The sequence below is a fragment of the Cherax quadricarinatus genome, chromosome 82 (assembly GCF_038502225.1).
Source record: "Cherax quadricarinatus isolate ZL_2023a chromosome 82, ASM3850222v1, whole genome shotgun sequence".
Taxonomy (NCBI): Eukaryota; Metazoa; Arthropoda; class Malacostraca; order Decapoda; family Parastacidae; genus Cherax; species Cherax quadricarinatus.
This window is the reverse complement of record NC_091373.1, coordinates 11,255,611-11,279,306: the sequence shown is the minus strand read 5'-3', so window position 1 is coordinate 11,279,306 and position 23,696 is coordinate 11,255,611. Positions and strand designations below refer to the sequence as shown.

Here is a 23,696-nt window from a genome sequence, read left to right as displayed (position 1 = left end):
ATGTACATGTTTATAGAGGGGCAACTGATATATCGGATCATTATTTAGTTGTAGCTACAGTTAGAGTAAGAGGTAGATGGGAAAAGAGGAAGGTGGCAACAACAAGTAAGAGGGAGGTGAAAGTGTATAAACTAAGGGAGGAGGAAGTTCGGGTGAGATATAAGCGACTGTTGGCAGAAAGGTGGGCTAGTGCAAAGATGAGTAGTGGGGGGGTTGAAGAGGGTTGGAATAGTTTTAAAAATGCAGTATTAGAATGTGGGGCAGAAGCTTGTGGTTATAGGAGGGTGGGGGCAGGAGGAAAGAGGAGTGATTGGTGGAATGATGAAGTAAAGGGTGTGATAAAAGAGAAAAAGGTAGCTTATGAGAGGTTTTTACAAAGCAGAAGTGTTATAAGAAGAGCAGAGTATATGGAGAGTAAAAGAAAGGTGAAGAGAGTGGTGAGAGAGTGCAAAAGGAGAGCAGATGATAGAGTGGGAGAGGCACTGTCAAGAAATTTTAATGAAAATAAGAAAAAATTTTGGAGTGAGTTAAACAAGTTAAGAAAGCCTAGGGAAAGTATGGATTTGTCAGTTAAAAACAGAGTAGGGGAGTTAGTAGATGGGGAGAGGGAGGTATTAGGTAGATGGCGAGAATATTTTGAGGAACTTTTAAATGTTCAGGAAGAAAGGGAGGCGGTAATTTCATGCACTGGCCAGGGAGGTATACCATCTTTTAGGAGTGAAGAAGAGCAGAATGTAAGTGTGGTGGAGGTACGTGAGGCATTACGTAGAATGAAAGGGGGTAAAGCAGCTGGAACTGATGGGATCATGACAGAAATGTTAAAAGCAGGGGGGGATATAGTGTTGGAGTGGTTGGTACTTTTGTTTAATAAATGTATGAAAGACGGGAAGGTACCTAGGGATTGGCAGAGAGCATGCATAATCCCTTTATATAAAGGGAAAGGGGACAAAAGAGATTGTAAAAATTACAGAGGAGTAAGTTTACTGAGTATACCAGGAAAAGTGTACGGTAGGGTTATCACACTGGCCGACTGCCACCAAGGCAGGGTGGCCCGAAAAAGAAAAACTTTCACCATCATTCACTCCATCACTGTTTTGCCAGAAGGGTGCTTTACACTACAGTTTTTAAACTGCAACATTAACACCCCTCCTTCAGAGTGCAGGCACTGTACTTCCCATCTCCAGGACTCAAGTCCGGCCTGCCGGTTTCCCTGAACCCCTTCATAAATGTTACTTTGCTCACACTCCAACAGCACGTCAAGTATTAAAAACCATTTGTCTCCATTCACTCCTATCAAACACGCTCACGCATGCCTGCTGGAAGTCCAAGCCCCTCGCACACAAAACCTCCTTTACCCCCTCCCTCCAACCTTTCCTAGGCCGACCCCTACCCCGCCTGCCTTCCACTACAGACTGATACACTCTTGAAGTCATTCTGTTTCGCTCCATTCTCTCTAAATGTCCGAACCACCTCAACAACCCTTCCTCAGCCCTCTGGACAACAGTTTTGGTAATCCCGCACCTCCTCCTAACTTCCAAACTACGAATTCTCTGCATTATATTCACACCACACATTGCCCTCAGACATGACATCTCCACTGCCTCCAGCCTTCTCCTCGCTGCAGCATTCATCACCCATGCTTCACACCCATATAAGAGCGTTGGTAAAACTATACTCTCATACATTCCCCTCTTTGCCTCCAAGGACAAAGTTCTTTGTCTTCACAGACTCCTAAGTGCACCACTCACCCTTTTCCCCTCATCAATTCTATGATTCACCTCATCTTTCATAGACCCATCCGCTGACACGTCCACTCCCAAATATCTGAATACATTCACCTCCTCCATACTCTCTCCCTCCAATCTGATATCCAATCTTTCATCACCTAATCTTTTTGTTATCCTCATAACCTTACTCTTTCCTGTATTCACTTTTAATTTTCTTCTTATGCACACCCTACCAAATTCATCCACCAATCTCTGCAACTTCTCTTCAGAATCACCCAAGAGCACGGTGTCATCAGCAAAGAGCAACTGTGACAACTCCCACTTTATGTGTGATTCTTTATCTTTTAACTCCATGCCTCTTGACAAGACCCTCGCATTTACTTCTCTTACAACCCCATCTATAAATATATTAAACAACCACGGTGACATCACACATCCTTGTCTAAGGCCTACTTTTACTGGGAAATAATTTCCCTCTTTCCTACATACTCTAACTTGAGCCTCGCTATCCTCGTAAAAACTCTTCGCTGCTTTCAGTAACCTACCTCCTACACCATACACTTGCAACATCTGCCACATTGCCCCCCTATCCACCCTGTCATATGCCTTTTCCAAATCCATAAATGCCACAAAGACCTCTTTAGCCTTATCTAAATACTGTTCCCTTATATGTTTCACTGTAAACACCTGGTCCACACACCCCCTACCTTTCCTAAAGCCTCCTTGTTCATCTGCTATCCTTTTCTCCATCTTTCTCTTAATTCTTTCAATAATAACTCTACCATACACTTTACCAGGTACACTCAACAGACTTATCCCCCTATAATTTTTGCACTCTCTTTTGTCCCCTTTGCCTTTATACAAAGGAACTATGCATGCTCTCTGCCAATCCCAAGGTACCTTACCCTCTTCCATACATTTATTAAATAATTGCACCAACCACTCCAAAACTATATCCCCACCTGCTTTTAACATTTCTATCTTTATCCCATCAATCCCAGCTGCCTTACCCCCTTTCATTTTACCTACTGCCTCACGAACTTCCCCCACACTCACAACTGGCTCTTCCTCACTCCTACAAGATGTTATTCCTCCTTGCCCTATACACGAAATCACAGCTTCCCTATCTTCATCAACATTTAACAATTCCTCAAAATATTCCCTCCATCTTCCCAATACCTCTAACTCTCCATTTAATAACTCTCCTCTCCTATTTTTAACTGACAAATCCATTTGTTCTCTAGGCTTCCTTAACTTGTTAATCTCACTCCAAAACTTTTTCTTATTTTCAACAAAATTTGTTGATAACATCTCACCCATTCTCTCATTTGCTCTCTTTTTACATTGCTTCACCACTCTCTTTTTCTCCATATACTCTTCCCTCCTTGCATCACTTCTACTTTGTAAAAACTTCTCATATGCTAACTTTTTCTCCCTTACTACTCTCTTTACATCATCATTCCACCAATCGCTCCTCTTCCCTCCCACACCCACTTTCCTGTAACCACAAACTTCTGCTGAACACTCTAACACTACATTTTTAAGCCTACCCCATACCTCTTTGACCCCATTGCCTATGCTCTCATTTGCCCATCTATCCTCCAATAGCTGTTTATATCTTACCCTAACTGCCTCCTCTTTTAGTTTATAAACCTTCACCTCTCTCTTCCCTGATGCTTCTATTCTCCTTGTATCCCATCTACCTTTTACTCTCAGTGTAGCTACAACTAGGAAGTGATCTGATATATCTGTGGCCCCTCTATAAACATGTACATCCTGAAGTCTACTCAACAGTCTTTTATCTCCAATACATAATCCAACAAACTACTGTCATTTTGCCCTACATCATATCTTGTATACTTATTTATCCTCTTTTTCTTAAAATATGTATTACCTATAACTAAACCCCTTTCTATACAAAGTTCAATCAAAGGGCTCCCATTATCATTTACACCTGGCACCCCAAACTTACCTACCACACCCTCTCTAAAAGTTTCTCGTACTTTAGCATTCAGGTCCCCTACCACAATTACTCTCTCACTCGGTTCAAACATCAAACATCTCCCAAAATCTCTCTCTCTCCTCTACATTCCTCTCTTCTCCAGGTGCATACACACTAATATTCACATATAAGACAATGGTATTACTGCAATTACTATACAGTTCTGTATATACTTTTTTTTTTTTTTACTGTAGTGGTCCTCTCCCACCAAGGTCATGCAAACCCCAAAAAATGAAGCAGTCACCATCATTCATTTAAGAGTTGTATTATTCTTATCTATGTTCACTTTCAACTTTCTACCTTTACATACCCTCCCAAACTCGTCCACTAACCTTTGCAACTTTTCTTTAGAATTTCTAGAATCTTATGGGAGAGACTAAAGAAAAGTTGCGAAGGTTAGTGGACGAGTTTGGGAGGGTGTGTAAAGGTAGAAAATTGAAAGTGAACATAGATAACAGTAAGGTGATGAGGGTATCAAACAATTTAGATAAAGAAAAATTGGATATCACACTGGAGAGAGGGAGTACAGAAGAAGTGAATGTTTTCAGATATTTGGGAGTTGACTTGTCAGCGGATGCATTTATGAAGGATGAGGTTAACCATAGAAATGAAGGAGAAATGGCGAGTGGTGCGTTGAGGCATTCTGTGGAGACAAAAAACGTTATCTATGGAGGCAAAGAAGGGAATGTATGAAAGTATAGTGGTACCAACACTCTTATATAGGTGTGAAGCTTGGGTTGTAAATGCTGCAGCGAGGAGGTGGCTGGAGGCAGTGGCAATGTCCTGTTTAAGGGCAATGTGTGATGCAAATATTATGCAGAGAATTCTGAGTATGGAAATTAGGAGTTGTGGAGCTACTAAAAGTATCAGAGGGCTGAAGAGGGTTTGTTGAGGTGATTTGGTCATTTAGAGAGAATAGATCGAAGTAGAATGACATGGAGAGCATATAAATCTGTAGGGGAAGGAAGGCAGGGTTGGGGTCCTCCTCGAAAAGGTTGGAGGGAGGGGGTAAAGGTTTTGTGGGCGAGGAGCTTGAACTTCCAGCAAGCGTGTGTAAGCGTGTTAGATAGGAGTGAATGAAGACAAATGGTTTTTGGGACCTGATGAGCTGTTGGACTGAGCAGAGTAATATTTAGGTAAGGGATTTAGAGAAACTGGTCAGCTGGACTTGAGTCCTGGAATGGGAAGTACAGTGTCTGAACTTTAAAGGAGGGGTTTGGGATATTGACAGTTTGGAGGGACTTCTAAACAGTCATATCTGAGTGCCTCTGTATGTATGAATAAGGTTAAAGTGTTAAATGATGATAATAGTATTTTCTTTTTGGGGATTTTCTTTCTTTTTGGGTCACCCTGCCTTGGTGTTAGACGGCCAACTTGAGAAAAAAAAAATTACCAGAAGTTTTCCATGGGGACATGGAGAAGAATCCTTCCTTTGTAAGCTGTGTGTCGTAAGAGGCAACTAAAATGCCAGGAGCAAGGGGATAGTAAACCCTTCTCCTGAATATATTATTAAATGTGAAATGAATTTTTTTTTTTGGGGTCACTCTACCCAGGTGGGAGATGCACCCCAAGAAATACTTACTATATCAGTCATCTCTTTTGATAATCTTGCAGCTGTTTTTTTGGTAGCAAGGGCAAACACAAATGCATCCATTTCATCAAGGTGAACCTTGACTAGCAACTGATCACTCGAGGGCCGGATCAACTGTGATACCACACCAATCATGTCTTGTCTCTGAAAAAAAAGTATACAAGGTTTCATGCTTTTATAATAATCACCTGACGTTACCTTTATTAAAAGGCATTCCAAATAGAAAACAAAAGTTTACAATAATACTTAAATAAAAGTATCATGTGCACATGGCTTAATTCAGACTCAAGTGGTTTTCAGCAATGTACAGATTCACACACTGAGGAAGCAAATTCACCATTACTCAACTGATGTCTTACCAGAAGTGTACTGACATCATAGTTGAAGAGATCCTCTGAACTACATATCTCGCCAATGGATATTTCTCCTAAAGCCACAACCTTACATACAGTACATTTCCTTGTCATTAATTTCTTAATCTTACATACTGTACTTAACATTTTCTCCAGGTGTTGGAGTGTGAGCAGGGTAATATTTAGTGAAGGGATTCAGGGAAACCGGTTATTTTTATATAGCCGGTCTTGAGTCCTGGAAATGGGAAGTACAATGCCTGCACTCTAAAGGAGGGGTTCGGGATACTGGCGGTTTGGAGGGATATGTTGTGTATCTTCATACGTGTACAGTAGGGCCCCGCTTTACAGCGTTCTGTTAATACGACGATGTCAAATTATGACCAAAATTTACTATACGGCAAGCGATCTTTCAAATACGATGCACCCCACCTGGTTTGTTTACATTCTCCATGACCACATCTATTATGTCTGGAAACTTTCCAAAATTTCAAGTGTTTTAAAGTTATTGCGTATTATATATGTATTCTGATAATTATACTTATGTGTACCTGTTTGGAGGGGTATGTTGTGTATCTTTATACGTACTGTATATGCTTCTAAACTGTTGTGTTCTGAGCACCTCTGCAAAAACAGTGATTATGTGTGAGTGAGGTGAAAGTGTTGAATGATGAAAGTATTTTCTTTTTTGGGATTTTCTTTCTTTTTTGGGTCACCCTGCCTCGGTGGGAGGCAGCCGACTTGTTGAAAAAAAAAAAAAAAAAGTGCACCTGTACCTAAATATACTTACACACTGTACTGGTGTGTGGGCACACATTAAAATCACTAAGAATCTCTCTACTCATGATGCCACAGTAACACTACATAATAATAATAATCACTCTTGGGCACAATAAATGTGTTATTTTACATTAATATAGACATTTTCAGTAGTCTATCTATGATATTTTCTCCAAAATTATATAAGAAACACGTTACATAGCATATAAACATGATACATACACTCAGAATAAAAATTGACGTAAATATGAGATTTGTTTACAAAGCGGCTGTGTATAGTGTCGGAAGAATTACGTTTTCTCTAGTCAAACTGGGGGATAACTGTAGAAAAATATTCCTTTCATATGCTTTCACTCTATATATAGCAATTTACGATCCTTGTGGGTTCAGCGCTTCTTTTTTATTATGACAATAATAATAATACAGTGGACCCCCACTTTACGATCAGCTCCCAATTATGTAAGTGTATTTATGTAAGTGCGTTTGTACGTGTATGTTTGGGGTCTGAAATGGACTAATCTAATTCACAATATTCCTTATGGGAACAAATTCGTTCAGTAATGGCACCTGAACATACTTCTGGAATGAAATAATATCGTAAGCCGGGGGTCCACTGTAATAATAATAATAATATCATTCACTCTAAAAATGATGTGTTGCATGAGAATGGGAATGTTGCTGTTTGTTTATTCTGTACTAACTTGTACACAATGTATTGTGAGGTAATTATTATTACAGTGGTCCCTCGCTTTTCGTAGTTCTTGGCAATCGTAAATTTCGCCAATCATAGGGGTATTTTCATATAAACATGGACTCGCTTTTCATAGGTTGACTCACGAATAGTAGTTCGTCCGGGACGAGTACGCACGGTGTGAGCCGGGGCGGCCTCCCTACCCAGCCAGTCTGGCATTGTTTACCAGTGAGTGAAGGTCCCCTCAAGTGCTCTACGAAATATTTCATAATATTCCACTCATTTTAGTGCTTGCAATTACTAAATAAGCTACCATGGCTCCAAAGAAAGCTCCTAGTGCCAAGCCTGTGGTAAAGAAGGTGAGAAATATGTACAGTGACAAAGTCTTGGGCCATTTTAGGGAAGTGTTAAAGAGACGCCAGAAACAGAGCTCTCTCCACAGTTACTTTGCGAGACAGGACTAGAGTGAATCTCAAGGTGGTCCTAGTGGCATTAAGAAACAGAGAAGAGAAGCAACCCCAGAGAAGCAATTGGTACCTGAGGTGTTGCTGGAAGGGGATTCCCCTTCCAAACTGTAAACAATCCAATCTTTCTCCTCCTCCAGTCTCCCATACACTAAGAAGAATCTCCAATAAAGGTAAGTGTTATGCTTTTAATGTTTCATTCATCATTTCCCATTGTATTGTTTATGTACTATATGTATATTTCAAGTAAAAATTTTTTTGGTTTTAATACTTCTGGGTGTCAGGAACGGATTAATTGTATTTACATTATTTCTTATGGGGAAAATTGATTTGCAAATTGTAAATTTCGTTTATAGTAGCTCCTCCAGGAACGGATTAATTACAAAAAACGAGGGACCACTGTATAATAAAAAAATATTGGAGGTAAAAGTTTTACAAACTCTTACAAACGTACGTGAACGAACTAAAATAGACACATATTAATACACATTTATTTCACCTGACCAAGTGATCGCCCACTACCTGTTCAGTTTGTGTTCTTACATTGTCTGAACTCTGTATCTCGGTCTCTCTCTCGTTTACTCTTTCGTTAACTAGTTGGCTCTCATTGACAATGGCATCTAAGCTTAGGTGTGATATAAAGAGGAGTTGTAAGCCTCTTGCTTTAACCCTTTCAGGGTCCGTCCCGTAGATCTATGGCTTTACGTTCAGGGTCCAAACCGTAGATCTACGTCATGAGCTCAGCTCACTCTGATAAACTGTGAGTGGTAAATTTGGGCCTAGATATGAGAGAATACATCTATGTGGTATGTGTGCACCACATAAAACAAATCCTGCAGCACACTGTGTATAATGAGAGAAAAAAAACTGAGACCATGATTTTCGATTAAAACAGCGACTTTGCAGTGTTTTTTCGTATGTTTTTTATAGATGTATTTGTGATTTCTTGGTCTCATTTGATAGAATGGAAGACATATTACAGAAATAGAGATAATTTTGATTGGTGTTAGCACTGGAAATGGCTTGAAACTGAGCTCAAAGTGGCGGAAATGTTAAATTTTTGCCGATGTTCAAGAGTAAACAAACGACCTCACACGTCTAATACACGCCAGCTGGTGGGTCTAATATACATTCACAAATGTGGTGATGATATTTATACAATTATTACAATATTGCATAACAGTAAATCTTCTATTTTTTGGTGTGAATAAAAATTCATTATGTGAATAAAAAATCAAAACGGAAATTTGTAAAGCCTCAAAACGTAACTAATGAACAGAGTTAATGTTAGTTTAGTGCCAGGAATACCTACATTGTTTATTCTGGACCCTATTTTGAAATTGGAATATTTTGAACTTTGTGTTAAATTGGCCAAATTACCAATTTCCGGTCACTTTATTTTGTAGTTGAAACAGTTGACTTGGCGATTTCTTGTGCTCAATCGATAGAATAGAAGTAATACTAGTGAAATAGCTAAGAATTTGGTCGACTGGAATAATGTAATTGGCCTAAAATGGGAGTCAAAGTCGGCAAAATCGCCAATTCGTAAATATCGCTGACACATCAAAATTCACGAGAGCATAATTTCGTCAGTTTTTCCATCAAATTTCGTACTTTTTGTTTTATTACATTCACAAAAAGATTCTCTACCATTTCATAAGAAAAAATAAATTTTTTTTTTTTTGAAAATTCTTGGATGCTGGGGCACCACTTCAGATTTTGGCCTTGGACCCTGAAAGGGTTAAGTGCCAAGTTAGAAATGATTAAACTGAGTGAACATGGTAAGTCTATGACTGAGATAGCACGTAAGCTTGGTTTGGCTCGTCAGACAGTTGTACAGTTGTGAACAATAAGGAGAAAGTGTTGCGGGAAATTAAAAGTGCTACACCAGTGAACACTAAAGTTATAAGAAAATGTGATAACCTTATTGCTGACATGGAAACACTTTTAATGGTGTGGACTGACGATCAGACTAGTCACAATGTGCCTTTAAGCCGAGCCATTATCCAGTCCAAGGCCCTAAGTCTCTTCAATTCAATGAAGGCTGAGAGAGGTGAGGAAGCTGCTTAAGATAAATTTGCAGCTAAGCAGAGGCTGGTTTAATAGGTTTAAGGAAAGAGGTCAACTTCACAGCATCAGAGTGCAGGGTGAAGCTGCAAGCGCCGACAATTTAACTGCAGAAAATTATCCACGCGAGCTAGCCGAGATAATAGAATGTGATGGATATACCAACCAACAGATTTTTAATGTGGATGAAACTGCATTATTTTGGAAGAAGATGCCATCAAGGACATTTATTGCTAAAGAAGAGAAGTCAATGCCTGGTTTCAAAGTTGCAAAAGACAGGTTAACACTCTTGCTAGGAGCTAATGCAGCTGGTGATTGCAAGTTAAAACCTATGATGATTTATCACTCAGAGAATTCTAGGGCCCTAAAGAACTATGCAAAAGGCAGCCTCCCTGTTTATTATAAATCCAATTCAAAAGCTTTGATGATTGCCGATCTTTTCATAAATTGGTTCACGGGCTATTTTAAGCCTACAGTTGAGGCTTACTGCAAGGAAAAGAAAATTCCTTTTAATGTTTTACTTGTTTTAGACAATGCCCCTGCCCACCCTACAGCTCTAAATGGTATGTACAAGGAGATAAATGTTGTTTTTATACCTGCAAACACAACTTCATTACTGCAGCCGATGGACCAAGGTGTAATTGCAGCCTTTAAATCTTATTACCTAAGAAGAACTTTCATTAAGGCTGCAAATTTCCTAAACAATGAAAAAATGCCAGGACCTAAACAAAATAAATTAAAAACCTTTTGGAAAGGTTTCACTATTTTGGATGGTATTAAAAATATTAGAGATGCATGGAATGAAGTTAAAGAAACTACACTCAAAGGTGTTTGGAAAAATCTAATCCTGAACTTATGGACGATTTTGAAGGCTTTGAGAATCCAGTGGATGAAGTGACTGTAAATGTTGTGGATATGGCAAGGGACTTAGAATTGGAAGTGGAGCCTGAGGATGTGAAAGAATTGCTTCTTTCTCATGATGAGCCTCTAACAGATGAAGATCATCTTCTCACTGAAGAGCAAAGAAAGAAGTTTCATGAAGAGGAGATCCATCCTGATGATAGTCCTGTTGCCATTAATGAAATGAAAACCCAGGATTTGGAAGAAGCTATTAACTATATAGAAACAGCTATGACAATTTTTGAGAAAATTGATCCAAATTTTGAACGAAGTTCAAAAGTGAATGCATCCCTTTCCCATGATGTTATATGCTATAAAGAAATTTTAAGGGAAAGGAAAAAAAAATCCCTGAGGCAAAGTTCAATGCTTTCCTACTTTACTAAAGTATCATGCAAACCTTCAACATCAACAGCTAGCCTTGAACAACCTTCAACATCAACAGCTAGCCTTGAACAACCTTCAACATCAACAGCTAGCCTTGAACAGTCTTCAACATCAACAGCAACACACACTCCTTCAAGAGCTTCACACAGGTCTTCAAAACGAATAAAAGTTGAAGAATCAGATGATGGTGTACCATCTGATTTTATTCAATAAACACCCTGCTACTCACCTCTCACACAATATTAATATTTTAAGGTAAGTAATAAGTGTACTCTTTGTGTATCTTACTTTTTAATGTGTTTTTAATGCCTATTTCTATTGCTAACTTAATATAAGTTAGTGTAAACTTGTTGTCTGGCATTTATTGCATATTTTGTGTGGTCTGATAATAATACTTTTGGACCTGTGTGGTAGCTGGGCGGAGGGATAACATTACGTTTTCTCTGCTCAGCCATCAGAGAAAACGTGTATGAATCTGTGTTTGGGCAAGCCACTCCCCCACTCTGCTTTTGTTTACAATTTTCGGCATGAATTATTCATTACTTCTCTCTTCGTTTATGATGGCATCTAAAGGTAGTTGCTCAAAACGATTAAATTCAGTGAACAAGGTTATGTCGATGCTAATAATATGGCTTCGGGCCACATTGTAGGTGACCGGTAGGTATAGCCCAGGCGGGCTACACCTACCGGCTACCTACACTGACTTCCTACAAATAAATACTACTCACCTCTCTTCCTACATTAAGACTACACATATTTTAAGGTAAATAATGAGTGTACTGTATGTGTATTTTAACTCGTTGGGATGTTTTAAATATCGTATACAGTGGACCCCCGCATAACGATCACCTCCGAATGCGACCAATTATGTAAGTGTATTTATGTAAGTGAGTTTGTACGTGTATGTTTGGGGGTTTGAAATGGACTAATCTACTTCACAATATTCCTTATGGGAACAAATTCGGTCAGTACTGGCACTTGAACATACTTCTGGAGTGAAAAAATATCGTTAACCGGGGGTCCACTGTATTAAGTATGAGACGGGGAGCCAGGGCTACCTACACCCGACTTCCTACAAGTACTACTCACCTCTCACCCTACATTAAGATTACAAATACTTTAGGGTAAGTAATGAATGTACTGTGTGTATTTTACTTTTTACAGTGTCTTTAATGCCTAGTTCTATTACTAACTTAATATAATTTAGTGTAAACTTGTTGTCTGGCATTTGTATGCATTTATAAATGGAAAAAATGGCGTTCTGCCTTCCGGCGATGTCTGCTTTCCGGCGATAGCCTGGAGCCTAACCCGCCGTATAAGTGGGGCCCTACTGTATGCTTCTAAACTGTTGTATTCTGGGCACCTCTGCAAAAACAGTGATTATGTGTGAGTGAGATGAAAGTGTTGAATGATGATTAAAGTATTTTCTTTTTGGGGTCACCCTGCCTCGGTGGGAGACGGCCGACTTGTTAAAAAAAAAAAATGTATATAATTGTGACATACATCATTACTCAAAATTAAGCTATTTTTTTAATCAGTAGGAAGTGCTCAACCCATAGGGGTTATACACTGACTGGGTAATTGAGGCAATCAGGTGTAATCTAAGGAAGGGAAGGATAAATCCAGTTTCTTGCATCAAGAGCCCCTCACCAACATCAAGGCACCTCCTTAAAGGGGAATTTAAATGCTAAATCAATTAATTTTAGTCATCTTAAATGCAGCACCACTGAAGCTATTCTCTGTCCAATTTTATTTATTTTTTTTCAGTAAACTTTCCACAGCCACAAATGTCATGAATACAATCTATTGCTATCTTAATATAGTTTCTTCCTCTGTTTTTAGTTTGTGTTATTCCTAGGGATATTCCATATTCCCTTTCTACCTACCTGGAGGGGTGTCTGGGGGGTCAATGCCCCCCACAATCCAGTCCTTGACCAGGCCTCCCAGTGGATCAGGATCTGATCAACTAAGCTGTTACTGGTGGCTGCATGTAGTCCAATGTACTACAGCCTCTCCTCACTTAACGACAGAGTTTCATTCCTAAGACCACGATGGTAAATGAATTCGTCACTAAGGGAGGAGCGTACTATAATGGTAGTGGGTTTGTGGCAACCATTTTTTATATTGTTTTAATATCACCTTTGCACCATTTATAACATTTCTGGTATATTTTTAAATGTTTATACAGCAGTGTACTGTATATTAATAAACAGAACAGAGGAAATCAGCTCTAATTTACATTATTTAGGTATGCATACTGGTCAGAGAGCCTGTCCTAAGTCCAAGTCATTGGTAAACGAGTATGTCGCTAAGTGAGGAGATGCTGTACACGCAGCCACCAGTAACAGCCTGGCTGATCAGGTACTGACTTTAGTACCTATCCAGCTCCCTCTTGAGGGCAGCCAGGGGGTCTACTGATAATTATCCATTGGCCCTGTCTTTGCCAATGTTTTGACAAACTAACCCTCTTATAAACAGCACAAACTAATTATTTACCAAGTATTGCTGGACATTTGAAAAACAAAAAAAAAAAAGCCTCACCTTGATGAATTTTAGTTCCACCAGCATTCCTTCAACATTAGTACGTCCAGAGCACCAGAGTGTGTAGACATTTTCAGATTCCTTTTGCAAACCACCATTCTCTACAGATTGTTTTCCATCATCACCTACCAGATGTAAAATGAATGCAACATGAACCATTTGATTTGGTATTAAATTTTTATTAGCAAAATCATATTAATAAACATTAGTTTATTTGTAATTTCACACACTGACATGGTAATATATGTGAAACACCTTCAAATATTGCTATTTAACATAAAATCACATGCTTATTAACCCTTTGAGGGTTTCGGACATACTAGTACGGCTTACGACCCAGGGTTTTTGACGTACTAGTACGCCTAAATTCTAGCGCCCTCCCACCTAGTGGGAGAAAGCTGGTAGGCCTTCATATGAAAGAATGGGTCTATGTGGTCAGTGTGCACAGTCTAAAAAAAATCCTGCAGCACATAGTGCATAATGAGAAAAAAAAAACTTTGACCATTTTTTTGGAATAAAACAGCGACTTTGCACTGTATTTTCGTATGGTATTTATTGTTGTATTCTAGTTTTCTTGGTCTCATTTTATAGAATGGAAGACATATTACAGAAATTGAGATGATTTTGACTGATTTTACAATGAAAGGTACCTTGAAATTGAGCTCAAAGTAGCAGAAATGTTCGATTTTTACCAAATTTCAAAAGTAAACAAATCGTGCAATACACGTCAACTGGTGAATCTAATATTCTTTCACAAGTGCACCAATAATACTTCTACCATTTTTTACACTAATGCAGTAGTCCGCATAACAGTAAATCTTATATTTTTTGTGAGAATAAAAATTCAAAGTGGAAAGCAAAAGAATATAAGAGGGGCCTTGAGACGTGACTAATGGCCAGAGGAAATGTCATTTTAGTGCCAGGAATGTCTTTCTTGTTTATTCTGGACCCTATTCGGAAATTGGTATCTTTTGAAATTTGTGTGAAATTGGCAAAATTGCTAAATTCTGACCACTGTACTGGATAGTTGAATTTCATAAATGGGTGGTTTCTTGCACCCATTCGATAGGAAAAAATGGAGTTCTAGCGAGATATTTATATTTTTTGTCGACTAGTACAGTGGAATTGGCCGAAAATGGGGCAAAATAGCCGATGCGTAAACATCGCCGAGACCGCTAACTTTGCGAGAGCATAATTCTGTAAGTTTTCCATCAAATTTCAAACTTTTGGTGTCCTTATGATCGGGAAAAGATTCTCTATCTTTTCATAAGAGAAAATAATTTTTTTTTTTGAATTTGGCCGACCCTGAGAACGAGTTTCGGAGAGGGCCTGTCGACCCTCAAAGGGTTAATATTCTCCTGAGTCACTTCAGCATATTCATACATGAAACAACATGCTACATTTAAAGGTGAGAACTGGTGATTAGGGGATACTGTGGAAATCAGGTTTTGCAATTACACAATTAAAATAAGTTGAATTACACTAGTTAACCATATTTGATGACTAGCCATGTGAAATTGTATTGATTAGTATATACAATAAATTTACAATCACTTACAAGAGGAAACTTGCTTACCCTGGACCACTGGCAAGTCACAATTGCTATGACTTGACACTGAATCAGGGAGAACAGAAACATCATCATAACTTTTCTCTAAGTGCCAATATTGTGCCTAAGCACCACAGTATTGTGACTTATTCTATATGCGTCAAACTCCGATTATCTTAAGACTGTGATGAACCATGCTCTTAAAAACAGTGTAAACTCCAGGTTTAACACTATTCTATCATGTAATTTTAAGTTGTTCGTAATCTTAAGTCTATCCAAAATGCATTTTATAACTATGGGCTTTACCATGTGTGAACTACCTATACCATTCAATGTCTATTATTCATTTATATCATCTTGGAAAATAAACTTGTTTGCTGGAAGTTACTATTCTTCAGAGTGAACATCATTAAAAAGATCAACAGAAACTTCAGTTAGGAGAGGTGAAGAACAGTGTGTACCTGTTATTAGCTGACCTTACCACAAGGTTGTCAAATATAGCAGTGCAATCCTCTACTATGAACAGGCCTGTAATTAGTTTATAAAACACGTTTTAACTATGGTACAGGTCCATAATTTGTGTGCCCAATTAAGTGAACAACTAAAGCCTTGGATTGAGAATGATGGGACTATTGTATATAGTCATTTACTGCAAGGCTGACTTTGGTGAGGTTTGTTCACCTGTAGAAGCCATGTTATCTGCATGGGAATCTGCAAGAGAATACAGGTAAAGTGGAGGATAAAGAGGATTTGGTAGATTTAAGAAAGAAGTGTGAGCATATGCAGCAGAAGTTCATGGTTATAGAAGCAAAGGTGTGGAAGGGATGAAAACTTAAATAGGGTGGTAACAAAGAAAAAGTTAGCATGAGAGAGGTTTTAGCAAGGTAAAATTGATATAAGGAAAAGTATATGAAGAGAAAAAGTGATATAAAATGAAAAAATTTTTTAAGGGAGAGAATAAATACAAATGTGGTATAACAGATGATGTTCTTATAACAGCAATCTTTTATTAATAATTATAAGGTTTGACAGCCCAGAATAATAAAAATAATAATGACTAACATGCCAATCATGAAAATACCACTAATGGTCTGATTTCATCCATTAATATATGTAACTCTTAACTTACTATTTTATATAAAAAAATGCTAAACGTCAGGAGTGACAACCTTAGTTGCCAAATTGAAATTTTCTCAAAGCCATGATTTACTTAAAAAATTAAATACTGACTTACCAATAAGGGCAAAATTCTGTTCAAGAAGGTTCTTATGGGAATTGTACCAAGCATTAGCCAACTTCTGGTTCTTTGATTTACCAACAATAAAGTTAATGAAATATACAACAAGTCCAGCAATCATTAACATCTCCAAGTAGAAGCTATCCCAATTACTCCGCAGATGAAGAGGAACCTGCAAAATATACACACAAAAAAAAAAAAAAAAAAAATTAAGATTCCATTTTCGATTAACTTGTTTGGAAAAACTACTGTCCAATGTTGAAACAAAATCACTACCACCATAAATTCCATCAAGTTTCTTACTGCTTTTAAACTATTACATTACAGTAAACCCTCCATATAACAGGTTTCAGAAATCCAGAAAACAATATACTGGGTCAATTCAGGAAACAATGGTCAAAGTCCGTGGTTATATAATTGTCAGTTATTGTTACTATCATGGCAAGACAAACTTTTCTTTCTGCCATAATTGTCATTATTAGCCAACTATCCCCATTAGTCTGTTATGTGGAGTGTGCGCTGCATTAAGAAATCATTCATAAACAAATTATTTTTTTTTTTCAACAAGACGGCCATCTCCCACCGAGGCAGGGTGACCCAAAAAAGAAAGAAAATCCCCAAAAAGAAAATGCTTTCATCATCATTCAACACTTTCACCACACTCACACATAATCACTGTTTTTACAGAGGTGCTCAGAATACAACAGTTTAGAAGCATATACGTATAAAGATACACAACATATCCCTCCAAACTGCCAATATCCCAACTCCCTCCTTTAAAGTGCAGGCATTGTACAGTGGACCCCCGCATAATGATTACCTCCGGATGCGACCAATTATGTAAGTGTATTTATGTAAGTGCGTTTGTACGTGTATGTTTGGGGGTCTGAAATGGACATATCTACTTCACAATATTTCTTATGGGAACAAATTCGGTCAGTACTGGCACCTGAACATACTTCTGGAGTGAAAAAATATCGTTAACCGGGGGTCCACTGTATTTCCCATTTCCAGGACTCAAGTCCGACTATATGAAAATAACTGGTTTTCCTGAATCCCTTCACTAAATATTACCCTGCTCACACTCCAACAGATTGTCAGGTCCCAAGTACCATTCGTCTCCATTCACTCCTATCTAACACGCTCACGAACGCTTGCTGGAAGTCCAAGCCCCTTGCCCACAAAACCTCCTTTACCCTCTCTCTCCAACCCTTTCGAGGACGACTCCTACCTCGCCTTCCTTCCCTTATAGATTTATATGCTTTCCATGTCATTCTACTTTGATCCATTCTCTCTAAATGACCAAACCACCTCAACAACCCCTCTTCTGCCCTCTGACTAATACTTTTATTAACTGCACACCTTTTCCTAATTTCCACACTCCGAATTTTCTGCATAATATTTACACCACACATTGCCCTTAGACAGGACATCTCCACTGCCTCCAACCGTCTCCTCGCTGCTGCATTTACCACCCAAGCTTCACACCCATATAAGAGTGTTGGTACTACTATACTTTCATACATTCCCTTCTTTGCCTCCATAGATAACGTTTGACTCCACATATACCTCAATGCACCACTCACCTTTTTTCCCTCATCAATTCTATGATTAACCTCATCCTTCATAAATCCATCCGCTGACACGTCAACTCCCAAGTATCTGAAAACATTTACTTCCATACTCCTCCTCCCCAATTTGATATCCAATTTTTCCTTATCTAAATCATTTGATACCCTCATCACCTTACTCTTTTCTATGTTCACTTTCAACTTTCTACCTTTACACACATTCCCAAAGTCATCCACTAACCTTTGCAATTTTTCTTTAGAATCTCCCATAAGCACAGTATCATCAGCAAAAAGTAACTGTTAATTCCCATTTTGAATTTGATTCCCCATAATTTAATCCCACCCCTCTCCCGAACACCCTAGCATTTACTTCTTTTACAACCCCATCTATAAATATATTAAACAACCATGGTGACATTACACATCCCTGTCTAAGACCTACTTTTACCGGGAAGTAGTCTCCCTCTCTTCTACACACCCTAACCTGAGCCTCACTATCCTCATAAAAACTCTTTACAGCATTTAGTAACTTACCACCTACTCCATATACTTTCAACATCTGCCACATTGCTCCCCTATCCACTCTATCATATGCCTTTTCTAAATCCATAAATGCAATAAAAACTTCCCTACCTTTATCTAAATACTGTTCACATATAAGCTTCAATGTAAACACTTGATCTACACATCCCCTACCCACTCTGAAACCTCCTTGCTCATCCGCAATCCTACATTCTGTCTTACCTCTAATTCTTTCAATTATAACCCTACCATACACTTTTCCTGGTATACTCAATAAACTTATTCCTCTATAATTTTTACAATCTCTTTTGTCCCCTTTCCCTTTATATAAAGGGACTATACATGCTCTCTGCCAATCCCTAGGTACCTTCCCCTCTTTCATACATTTATTAAACAAAAGTATCAACCACTCCAACACTATATCCCCCCCTGCTTTTAACATTTCTGTCATGATCCCATCAGTTCCAGCTGCTTTACCCCCTTTCATTCTACGTAATGCCTCACGTACCTCCCCCACACTTACATTCTGCTCTTCTTCACTCCTAAAAGATGGTATACCTCCCTGACCAGTGCATGAAATTACCACCTCCCTTTCTTCCTCAACATTTAAAAGTTCCTCAAAATATTCTCGCCATCTACCTAATACCTCCCTCTCCCCATCTACTAACTCCCCTACTCTGTTTTTAACTGACAAATCCATACTTTCCCTAGACTTTCTTAATTTGTTTAACTCACTCCAAAATTTTTTCTTATTTTCATTAAAATTTCTTGACAGTGCCTCTCCCACTCTACCATCTGCTCTCCTTTTGCACTCTCTCACCACTCTCTTCACCTTTCTTTTACTCTCCATATACTCTGCTTTTCTTATAACACTTCTGCTTTGTAAAAACCTCTCATAAGCTAACTTTTTCTCTTTTATCACACCCTTTACTTCATCATTCCACCAATCACTCCTCTTTCCACCTGCCCCCACCCTCCTATAACCACAAACTCCTGCCCCGCATTCTAATACTGCATTTTTAAAACTATTCCAACCCTCTTCAACCCCCCCACTACTCATCTTTGCACTAGCCCACCTTTCTGCCAACAGTCGCTTATATCTCCCCCGAACTTATTACATATATACAGGAGGGCCCCGCTTTACGGCGTTTCGCTTTACGGCATTCCGCTAATACGGACATTTCAAATTATGACCAAAACTCGCTATACGGCTCCCCCCACCTGTCTTTCTAATACGGTCACAGCGGCCCACCGAGTTTGTTTACATTCTCCCTGAGCACATCTTATTATGTCTGGAAACTTTCAAAAATTTCAAGTGTTTTAAAGTTATTTTATATTTTATATGTATTGTACTTGATAATTAAACTTGTGTACACCTGTACCTAAATAAACTTACACACTGTGCTGGCATGTAGGTACACATTAAAATCACTAAGAGTCTCTCTACTCTTGATGCAATAATAATAATAATAATAATAATAATAATAATAATAATAATAATAATAATAATAATAATAATAGTAATAATAATAGTAATAATAATCTCTTGGGCGCATTAATGTCGCATATTACGTTAATATAGACATTTCCCTTAATCTATCTATGATATTTTTTTCAAAATTATATAAGAAACACATTATGTAACACACAAACATGATACATGCACCCACAGTATAAAAATTTATACAAATATATACGAGATGTTTACCAAACGGTTTGTAGAAGTGTCGGAAGAATTACGTTTTCTCTAGCCCGTCACCTGTTACTAGGGATAACTGTAGAAAAATATTCCTTTCGTATGCCTTCACTTTATAGCTATAATTCTGTACTAACTTGTACACAGTGTAAGATTATTTGTTTCGTGATTTAATTATTATAATAATAATAAAAATATTATAAGGTAAAAATTTCACAAACTCTTACAAATGTACATGAATGAACTAAAACTGGACACGTATTAATACCGTCTATTTCGCCTGACCGAGTGATCGTCCACAACCTGTTCAGTTTGTTTACGCTGTCTGAGCTCGGTGTATCATTAAATGTTGTATATTACGTTAATATACACATTTTCATTAATCCATCCGTGATATTTTTTTTCAAAATTACAGTGGTCCCTCAATAATCGTCCATAATCCGTTCCTGGAAGTGGGACTATTATCGAAATGGACGATTTACAAATCAATTTTCCCCATAATAAATAATGTAAACTCAATTAATCCGTTCCTGACACCCAGAAGTATTAAAACAAAATTTTTTTTTACATGAAATATAGATGTAGTACATAAACAATACAGTGGCACATGATGAATTAAACATTAACAGAATAACACTTACCTTTATTGGCGATTCTTCTTTGTGTATGGAAGACTGGAGAAGGAGACAGATTGGATGATTTACTGTTTGGAAGGGGAATCCCCTTCCATCAACACCTCGGGTACCAATTGCTTTTCAGGGGTTACTTCTCTTCTCTGTTTCTTAATGCCAGTAATGTAGGTCCTCTTTGGCATTTTCTTCCAAAAGAGGCCTGTTTCATCACAATTGAACACTTGTTCAGGTTTCAGTCCTTCACTGTTTATGTACTCCTTGAATTCATGCACATATTTTTCATCCGCCTTGTGGTCCGAACTGGAAGCCTCACCATGCCTTACCACACTGTGTATGCCAGTACGCTTCTTAAATCTCTCAAACCAGCCTTTGCTGGCCTTAAATTCACTCACATCATCACTAGTTGCAGGCAATTTCTTTACCAAATCGTCATGCAACTGCCTAGCCTTTTCACAAATAAGCGACGTCATCAGACTATCTCCTGCTAATTGTTTCTCATTTATCCACACCTGGAGTTTACCTGGAGAGAGTTCCGGGGGTCAACGCCCCCGCGGCCCGGTCTGTGACCAGGCCTCCTGGTGGATCAGAGCCTGATCAACCAGGCTGTTACTGCTGGCTGCAGTCAAACCAACGTATGAGCCACAGCCCAGCTGGTCAGGTACCAACTTTAGGTGCTTGTCCAGTGTCAGCTTGAAGACAGCCAGGGGTCTATTGGTAATCCCCCTTATGTATGCTGGGAAGCAGTTGAACAGTCTCGGGCCCTTGACACTTATTGTATGGTCTCTTAACGTGCTAGTGACACTCCTGCTTTTCATTGGGGGGATGTTGCATCGTCTGCCAAGTCTTTTGCTTTCGTTGTGAGTGATTTTCGTGTGCAAGTTCGGTACTAGTCCCTCTAGGATTTTCCAGGTGTATTATTTTTTTTATTATCACACCGGCCGATTCCCACCAAGGCAGGGTGGCCCGAAAAAGAAAAACTTTCACCATCATTCACTCCATCACTGTCTTGCCAGAAGGGTGCTTTACACTACAGTTTTTAAACTGCAACATTAACACCCCTCCTTCAGAGTGCAGGCACTGTACTTCCCATCTCCAGGACTCAAGTCCGGCCTGCCGGTTTCCCTGAATCCCTTCATAAATGTTACTTTGCTCACACTCCAACAGCACGTCAAGTATTAAAAACCATTTGTCTCCATTCACTCCTATCAAACACGCTCACGCACGCCTGCTGGAAGTCCAAGCCCCTCGCACACAAAACCTCCTTTACCCCCTCCCTCCAACCCTTCCTAGGCCGACCCCTACCCCGCCTTCCTTCCACTACAGACTGATACACTCTTGAAGTCATTCTGTTTCGCTCCATTCTCTCTACATGTCCGAACCACCTCAACAACCCTTCCTCAGCCCTCTGGACAACAGTTTTGGTAATCCCGCACCTCCTCCTAACTTCCAAACTACGAATTCTCTGCATTATATTCACACCACACATTGCCCTCAGACATGACATCTCCACTGCCTCCAGCCTTCTCCTCGCTGCAACATTCATCACCCACGCTTCACACCCATATAAGAGCGTTGGTAAAACTATACTCTCATACATTCCCCTCTTTGCCTCCAAGGACAAAGTTCTTTGTCTCCACAGACTCCTAAGTGCACCACTCACTCTTTTTCCCTCATCAATTCTATGATTCACCTCATCTTTCATAGACCCATCCGCTGACACGTCCACTCCCAAATATCTGAATACGTTCACCTCCTCCATACTCTCTCCCTCCAATCTGATATTCAATCTTTCATCACCTAATCTTTTTGTTATCCTCATAACCTTACTCTTTCCTGTATTCACCTTTAATTTTCTTCTTTTGCACACCCTACCAAATTCATCCACCAATCTCTGCAACTTCTCTTCAGAATCTCCCAAGAGCACAGTGTCATCGGCAAAGAGCAGCTGTGACAACTCCCACTTTGTGTATGATTCTTTATCTTTTAACTCCACGCCTCTTGCCAAGACCCTCGCATTTACTTCTCTTACAACCCCATCTATAAATATATTAAACAACCACGGTGACATCACACATCCTTGTCTAAGGCCTACTTTTACTGGGAAAAAATTTCCCTCTTTCCTACATACTCTAACTTGAGCCTCACTATCCTCGTAAAAACTCTTCACTGCTTTCAGTAACCTACCTCCTACACCATACACTTGCAACATCTGCCACATTGCCCCCCTATCCACCCTGTCATACGCCTTTTCCAAATCCATAAATGCCACAAAGACCTCTTTAGCCTTATCTAAATACTGTTCACTTATATGTTTCACTGTAAACACCTGGTCCACACACCCCCTACCTTTCCTAAAGCCTCCTTGTTCATCTGCTATCCTATTCTCCGTCTTACTCTTAATTCTTTCAATTATAACTCTACCATACACTTTACCAGGTACACTCAACAGACTTATCCCCCTATAATTTTTGCACTCTCTTTTATCCCCTTTGCCTTTATACAAAGGAACTATGCATGCTCTCTGCCAATCCCTAGGTACCTTACCCTCTTCCATACATTTATTAAATAATTGCACCAACCACTCCAAAACTATATCCCCACCTGCTTTTAACATTTCTATCTTTATCCCATCAATCCCGGCTGCCTTACCCCCTTTCATTTTACCTACTGCCTCACGAACTTCCCCCACACTCACAACTGGCTCTTCCTCACTCCTACAAGATGTTATTCCTCCTTGCCCTATACACGAAATCACAGCTTCCCTATCTTCATCAACATTTAACAATTCCTCAAAATATTCCTTCCATCTTCCCAATACCTCTACCTCTCCATTTAATAACTCTCCTCTCCTATTTTTAACTGACAAATCCATTTGTTCTCTAGGCTTTCTTAACTTGTTAATCTCACTCCAAAACTTTTTCTTATTTTCAACAAAATTTGTTGATAACATCTCACCCACTCTCTCATTTGCTCTCTTTTTACATTGCTTCAC

General features: G+C 38.9%; 1 protein-coding gene across 1 annotated transcript in view; it reads right to left on the bottom strand.

Annotated features, from left to right (window-relative positions):
• LOC128702832 (PAT complex subunit CCDC47) overlaps positions 1-23,696 on the bottom strand; it is a 67,167-nt gene that overhangs the window by 25,402 nt on the left and 18,069 nt on the right. The window contains exons 4-6 of the mRNA XM_053797255.2: positions 16,281-16,455; positions 13,498-13,622; positions 5,312-5,464 (exon numbers count right to left, since the gene is read on the bottom strand). Of these exons, the coding sequence (XP_053653230.1) occupies positions 5,312-5,464; positions 13,498-13,622; positions 16,281-16,455 (453 nt within the window). The remainder of the gene's footprint in view (positions 1-5,311; positions 5,465-13,497; positions 13,623-16,280; positions 16,456-23,696) is intronic.